Source organism: Lycium ferocissimum, chromosome 5, assembly GCF_029784015.1.
Source record: "Lycium ferocissimum isolate CSIRO_LF1 chromosome 5, AGI_CSIRO_Lferr_CH_V1, whole genome shotgun sequence".
NCBI classification, from domain to species: domain Eukaryota; kingdom Viridiplantae; phylum Streptophyta; class Magnoliopsida; order Solanales; family Solanaceae; genus Lycium; species Lycium ferocissimum.
In genome coordinates this window covers 1,506,849-1,514,625 of record NC_081346.1, presented here as the reverse complement: position 1 = coordinate 1,514,625, position 7,777 = coordinate 1,506,849, and the positions used below count along the sequence as shown (strand labels likewise).

The following is a 7,777-nucleotide window of genomic DNA, read 5'->3' as shown; positions in this document are numbered from 1 at the left end:
CTTATCAAAAAGAGAAGTACCATACTCAATTATTTCGTATATAAGATGTTGACTCCAACTTGTCGTGTTTATAGAGAAGAAAATTGTCATTTGCCTTGGCTGCTCATTTTGAACTTTTCCACACCATCCATTTGTTATCATCTTCTTTAATTTGGTCCATTTTTCTTCACACCAAAATTTCTACATATACTCCACCCTTTTCACTTCTCAATCAGGCATTTTAAACTTGAAAAGACCACGATTTGATTCCAAAATCTACAACTTTACATATGGCACGCTCCTACTAGTCTCCAAATCGCTACTTTAAATATAATTTAAGAAGATACAAACATTCGGGAAAGGGAAGATAATTGCATAGGTTTAGCATATCGTGTAAGAACACACATCGGACATGAAAGAGCTCAAAATGTATATTCTTGAAATTATATATTCATATTGAGTTTGCAGTCTGCATACACCATCACAAAATAATAATGTTCGTGGATGCAATTGTATTTTGCAACCGCCCACTTAAAATCCTAGATCAATCTTCCGATTCAAAATAACATCTCCAATTTGTGCTCGTAAATTGTTTTTGGTAAACAAAGTGTAGTTGTTTTCCTCCCATATAACAGAAATTAAAATATGCATATGCAAGAATTAGCGGGGCCTCCACATTGGCCCCAAAGAATTGTGATGCAAAATTCTGAACGATCTTCATTTATTCAGAAAGAATAGCCAGGTTTGTCGAGTCAGACCTGAAAGCCTGCAAGCTCACTGGTACTCGAAGCCCATCATAGCTAAGTTGCACATCGATGCCTTCCGTCTCCTTCAGTTTCAGTAGCCTTTCATTTACTACTTCATGATCCATGAGATGCATCATGCCTTCAAACCACATCAAAATATGAGCTCGTTAGCTATGAAGCAGTTCTTGATGTGCGTCAAATTTCATTTACTATTGATTTATCGGCATTATAACATTAGCAGAATTTACCAAGTAATTCATATATAATTGCAGTATAAAAATCTTCCTTAAAGACAAATCAAAGCTCTGGTAGTTGAAGATCTACTAAGGTCTAAAAGGCACAAGCCAAAAGAGATACTGAAAGCCTAGCCTATCATATACAGAAGTAAAAGAGAAAAAGAAAGAACCAAGGTAAATAATATAGGAAAAGAACGAACCAACATACCAGTGAAAAGTGTTCTTTTTGGTTTGATTTTCCGCACTTCATCCAGAGCCTTCAATTGTTTTCATGGATATGTCAATGACAAGAAATGTAAAATTATTCAACTGTTAAAAGCTCAAGATACCACTGCCCTCGAGTCAGCCTAAAAGAGAAAAAGGATATAAAAGATTAGAGCTCACCCTTGGAAGGCCAAAATGTGTTGAGGAAGATCTATCTGGCCGCAAAGCATCCTAAAAATGTCAGGAGACATTTATTAGTTGGTTAGCATTTAATATTAACCAATTGCAGGATAAAGGAATGCGGAGTTCAAGGAAGAGAGGCAAAGAGAGAGACCAACCATGATAAGGAGTTCACAGTCCTGCAGAAGCGGGTAAGTTTCCTCGGGTATATCACTTACATCGCTATGACAACCAGGTCCGGATAGGTTAGTAGGAAAACATTAGTCGCTCAGGTTGCTGCCTGCTGATGAAACTTCAAAGCTAGAGAATAAGGTTTACCTGATATAACAAGTATTCCCAAATCGAAAGCCCAAAGAACGATAACCAGAGCCATGCCACACTGGTAAAGGAATTATCTACTTGGGAACCAATGGAAACCATTAGGCATAATAATAAGCAAAGCCATCATAACTTAACCATTTCAACTTATAATGCACAGATATTTTTAGTTAGGGATACTATAGTCAGAACCGATGGATCAAATCGTGAGAGAGGCAACAATAAATACAAAAAGGCCAAGTCGAGAGAAGTACATGCACACCTTGTACTACAGATTAGTGTTGTACAATTTCTCTTTCCATATGGTTTTCTTTTTTCTTTTGAAATGGGGTAAGCATGAGTTTTCTTAACAACGGGTTACTGCTTTTCATAGGTTTGATGAGTGGCAAAAATTTGCATCTACTGCACCTTACGATGCTATTTCCGATTTCCTGTGAAGACTTTGAGCAATCAGGGATAACTGCATTCAAGTTGCTACCGGAAACTCTGAAAATAGTACAGAAATCCTAATTATTAATTAAGGTCTAAGCTTTGCAAGTCTAAGCTTTACAGGGCCATCGGGATTACCTATACAAATACTAATAACAAGCTAGGATCCCAGCCAAACAATCCGCGAAACATTGTGATCTCCAAGAAGACAAGTGTGTTAACGTCACTTACGTTGGGAAACAGTTGATATAGACATAGTAGCACATCCAATAGCAATCAGGTATTTGAAAAAAATATTAATGGGGCCTAGGGGTGTCAAAAAAATATGAAAAACCGACCGAACCTAACCATACCGAACCGATTTATAGCGTTTTTCAAATAAAACCGTGGATTTTTATTTAAGCTTATTCAAAAAGATACCTCATATACATAGTCATACGGTCATAGATTTAGATGATTTAAGTAGGCATTTTTGGTTATAGTTAGGACTAACAGAAGTTAACCTCCATCTTGGTCCCCTCTACTATGTTGCTTGATGTATATGTATCAACTTCAAGCTGTGATTTCTGTGGCCTATAAGCTAATGTTTGTTTTGGCTCAATTCAACATTGTTGTTTTTGGCAAGTTATTCTTCTCCCTGGTCAATCAATGAGGATTCACGTCGTTGTTGTCTTACTACTTGATATAACACATTTCAGTTTAATTACTTTGTGTAGTTTTTTTATTAGCTTTTACATTAAGTATTTCATAAGAAACAAATAGAATCTTTATTTGATGGTGTACTACAAACAGGTTTGTGGAGGTCTGTGTCGTTACATTTTAATGGTGGTGTATTCTTAGGTGACACTTTAAAACTAAAATAACCGAAAATTAACCGAACCGTACCGATACCGAAGAAAAACCGAGATGATGGGACGGTCTCGAAAAGTCTAATTTTGGTTATACAAAATAAAATAACCAAAGAATTGGGATGGTATAATTTTTTTAAAATAACCGACCGAACCGTCCCATTGACACCCCTAGATCATTGGGGCCAACTAAATCAACTAGTAGAGTAAAAAGACTCAACCTCAAGATCATGTACAACGAATGGATCTTCCTTTATGATGTTAAATTGCAACTCTGAGACTGCAGCTCCCGGAATGATACCACTTTTGTCTACCAAATAATAGTGAGTTTTCTTCATCACCTAAAATAAGAGAAAAAAAATGCAAATTCTGAGCTAATAAAAATAACAATTTCCCGAAGGGTAGCGGCTGCGGGTTGCCATGTCATAAAAAAAATAACAATTTCTGGAGCAAGTTATATCAACTCAGGCATATTGCTATCTCAGAGTGGCAAAAGAATACTAGTGAACTATAAAACAAATATAGTAACTTTTGAGAAATTCCAGCCAGTAGCTGAAAATAAAAATCCATCCAACAAAAGGATATGGCTCAATATTTAATGTTTGTTGCACAGTCCCTACAAGCTATGTTAGTACTTCAATAACTATGTCTCGTCATGCACTCTTGCAACCAGGATGATATATATATAGAATCTGCAAGTCGAATCTGTTCAGCTAGGACAAGTTCTTTGTTTGTTTATGAGTTTCCTTGAACTTGCACTGCTCTAACTTGCTCAGAAATACAAAGTAAACCACACATGATTAAGGTAATATCTATCAAGAAAATGATAAAGGCTGAATGAATTCAATTCCGCAATCACTCAGCTAACCAAGAGATGCTAACAATGAGATGATGCATTATCATTTAGTTGCATGAATGTTCGTATCTGTAGCTTCATGACGAGATATCAAGCACTGCATCTTATGAATTTCAGAGGAACTCAGACCTCAAAGTCACGACTGGCCACATAAATAGGAACAGAGGGCTGGACATTGTTAGTCCAATCGCGAAGATCATCCATACCTGCAGGAGTGTGTGCAGTTTGCTTAGATATAGAGAGAAAGGATGACTTTTTTGGGGGGAGGGGGGTGGGCTGCAGCGCGAATGGACAGGAAAAGACTTATCCACATTGCACTAAAAATCACAAGTAATTTTATCAGAGACCTCCTATTGCATCAGCATGAGAATGAGTTATAATGACCGCGTCAATTGTTCTTATCCTGACACAGAAAAACTAGACACAAGTAAGGCATACAGATCATAAGCAACAAGTTGTATCCAATTCATGAAAGGGAAAAATAGAAGGAAACAATTAATCCTAGAAGAATAACATTGAAATTCTGTTGTCTCGACCATTTAACTTAGCAAGTTCAAAACCCTCTTCAAACTATATCTCGGAACAAGCTCATAGTGCTGTATCTTATACCACGTTTCCAGTCTCACCTACTGATGCTCTCTTGTACTCTTCACCAGAGGCGAATCCAGGATTTCAGGAGAATGAATTCACCTTAGAAATTTTTTTTAAAAAAAAAGGATGCAAAAGTGCATTTAGTAGGGTTCAATCTCACAACCTTAGGGAATTAAACCCATCACTTAACCAGTGCTCCCCTCAATCTAGTTTGACCATGTGTTCTTTCGGCTAATATTAGCTATATTTTAAGAATTATATACATAATATACCGAGTTTAGTCGGGTGACCATGGGTTCACGTGACCCATTTTTCATACATAGATTCGGCCCTGCTCTTCACGCACTCAATAGGTCATGAAAAGCTTCTGTCAGAAAAGCAAAAATTGGAAAGAAGGATGACATGGGAAGAAGTTCATAGACACTATTGTCAGAACTTTCATCAGCAAATGTGATAAACGAAGTCTTCCTAGCTACAAGTATGTCTCACTCGCATGGTATGGAACAATAAAGCTATTTGAAATATTTCTTTTTTCCATTTGATAAGCAAAAAAGGAACCAGATATGAAATCTCTAAGAGAGTTATAAACCTTTTAATTGAAACCTAATGGGCCACAGGGCATAACATCCCGTTTCCACATGCTTGAAAAAGCAAACTCTTTCATCGCTCAAAGACATCACACCAGAATCATGACAGATTCAACCAAAGAACCTATGTAACATATGGTAGCTGATCAATTGATGTGGTTACAAAAGAATTCTACTATGCGATGACATTGAGCAGCATCAAAATAATCACAATTACTCATAACATGTGTAGGTTCTAAGGCTGAAGCTTCTGATATAAAGACGATAACTATCTACTTCCCTAGCAAGGTCCTCAAGAAAAAATACAGCCAGCAGTAGAATGAGTTGCCCAGGACTAGAATCGAGGAAGTTGAAACATGCAGCCTAAACATTTCTGCGCAAAAATATTCTTTTCTTGCTTCACACTAGTAACACTATTTTATCCACTTAAAACACACAATACCAGATAAATTCAGAATGAAACAAAGTGATTTATGAAGTCAAGTAGAAACGGCTTACCCATAAGCAGGAAACCATCTCAGAGCACTATGGTAGAAGAACCTGGATTGCACAAAGAGAAAGTGCTCTTAGACAATAAGAATTAAAACTTAATGATTTTTGTTTTTCCCACAATTGATCATTTTTTTATGGAAAACTTTAAGTTTTAGCTAAGATGATGCCACATAAGATTACATTTGAATCAGGATGGACCAACTTGACTGAACAATTCAAAATACTGTCCCCATTCCGAATTAAACAACATCAGTAAGATTATGAGTTATCTCATAATATAGTCTCCGGAAAATTAACTGAAAAACAAAAGCATTCACAAGCAATCAAGATCTAAAAGTCTCTAACATACTTGCCGACATCTATAAGAATGTTACAGTTGCCAGAGGGCCTGGTATGGCGAACAAGGATGCCAGTGTTCATTCTCCTATTTCTGTTACCCGGTTCAGTAGCTTTAGTGCACACCTATAACAGGACATTAAAAGAATTCCATATAGTTTAATCAATTATTTTAATCGAAAGTACTCTTAACAATTAATACAAATAAGGATGCAGCATTTAGGTTTCTCAGGCTTACAGGACAAGTCTTCAAGGGGTTAGTGAGGCAGCTCACTCGTGGAATTCCTTCACTTGTACCGGTTCCGATAAATATTATCTCAGATTGGTTTGCAGATACCTCAGCTCCATTTTGCGAACTTGTAGAACCTGTAATGTGATTAAAATTACCGTACGTGAAGAGGGGTAGCTTGGTAGCTGGTTAGAGTTATGCAGGTATCGTAATACAAGGATTAGTTATGATGGAATCCATGTACTGTTATTTAACGTAGGGATTAGTTATGTTGGGTTCAGTTATTCATGTATTAGTTATTCCATCTTCTATCCTGCATAAAATAATACATAGATTCCCTCATAACTTATACATTACTTAGTTATGCGGTTTCTAAATTGCACACCAAACACCCCATTAGGCGTGTTGAATTTCAAACATCGCAAAAGAAAGCCACCAAACATGGTATCACTTATGCAAGATTGAATAAATGAATAATTTAGCTCCTAACCGGCTACCAAACGACGCCTTTATGACTGTAATTCCGTTAATATGACAACTCAAACAGAGCGAAAATAATTGAAAATTCGAGAAGATACGTACTAGAATGAAGAGAAGCCATAAAAAAGGCAAATTCCAAAAATATACAACCCAACATAAAATATTACGCTGCGTTGCCATATTTTCAGTTTATACAATATTATACAACATTATACTGGGAGAAGCATTATAATTTATACATAATGTATCAACCTACATAAAAGTATATAAAAAGGTGTTTATATACAAATATGGGCTAAACTGGATAACACTCAAAATATGGACTAAAACGTGTCAATATTAGTGTAATTATCCCTGAACTGTCTTATGAGTGTAATTTCATTAGATTGACTGAAGTAAATATTGAAAATTAGGGAAGATAATTACTGGAATGAAGAAAAGCAGTGAAGACGGATTTGAATTGAGATTTACCTTTTCGTGATATCAAGATTGAATTGTTATTGATGAAAGAAAATTGCAAACATGTACGTATAAGGGAATCTATGTGTATATATTATTTTATGCGGGATAGAAGATATAGGATTTTGTTATTCCAAGTTCAATCCTCCCTCATAACATCTACTCCCTCTGTTTCAATTTGTTTGAACCTATTTCCTTTTTAATCCGTGCCAAAATGAACGACCTGTTTCCTAATTTGAAAACAAATTCACTTATGAATGATTTACAGCCACATAAATTTTCAAGACTTATTTTGAACCACAAGTTTCAAAAGTCTTTCCTCTTTCTTAAATGTCGTGCCCAATCAAATGAGTTTATATAAATTGAAAGGGAGTATTAGTTATGCGGGTTTCTAAATTGCAAACATGGAATTAATACATGAATAATGTAGCTTCTAACCAGCTACCAAACGACCCCTAATGACTGTAATTCCGTTTTAATTATCACTCAAATTAGGGAAGATACTTACTAGAATGAAGAGAAGCTGTGAATTGAGATTTCCTTTTTGTTGAAATTAAGATTGAATTATTACTGGTGCAAGAAAATTGGCGAGTGGAACGGGTTATAGAGAAGAGTGTATGAAAAGGAGGACGAACTATTCCGAGAAAGGCCGCCATTTGTAACGACGGGAGCTAAACTGGCCGTACCGGTTTGGTTTGGTTTCAACTGTTGGACTTGTATGTAGGAACAAAAGGAGAATTATGGGCTGGGCTGGGCCAAGAGTTCGAGTTTCGCTGACATGTTAGCGGGCCGGGCCTAATGTATTAG

The 7,777-nt window shown here is 36.2% G+C and overlaps 1 protein-coding gene across 3 annotated transcripts; it reads right to left on the bottom strand.

Annotated features, from left to right (window-relative positions):
* Positions 1-392: 392 nt before the first annotated feature.
* On the bottom strand, positions 393-7,698 carry LOC132055337 (putative hydrolase C777.06c). 3 transcript variants are annotated; one of them, XM_059447104.1, is made up of 13 exons: positions 7,510-7,698; positions 6,938-6,980; positions 6,041-6,168; positions 5,816-5,928; positions 5,473-5,514; positions 4,144-4,199; positions 3,926-4,002; positions 3,162-3,281; positions 1,664-1,740; positions 1,504-1,567; positions 1,346-1,396; positions 1,170-1,218; positions 393-864 (listed from the first exon to the last, which is right to left on the bottom strand). In XM_059447104.1, the coding sequence occupies exons 1-13, from the start codon at positions 7,624-7,626 to the stop codon at positions 701-703; spliced, it is 1,101 nt and encodes a 366-aa protein (XP_059303087.1). In that variant the 5' UTR covers positions 7,627-7,698; the 3' UTR covers positions 393-700. The 3 variants fall into 3 exon arrangements, with proteins under 3 accessions (XP_059303087.1, XP_059303088.1, XP_059303090.1); XM_059447105.1 differs by lacking the exon at positions 6,938-6,980 and having other exon boundaries at positions 7,479-7,698; XM_059447107.1 differs by lacking the exons at positions 6,938-6,980; positions 7,510-7,698 and adding an exon at positions 6,614-6,647.
* Between the last annotated feature and the right edge of the window lie 79 nt (positions 7,699-7,777).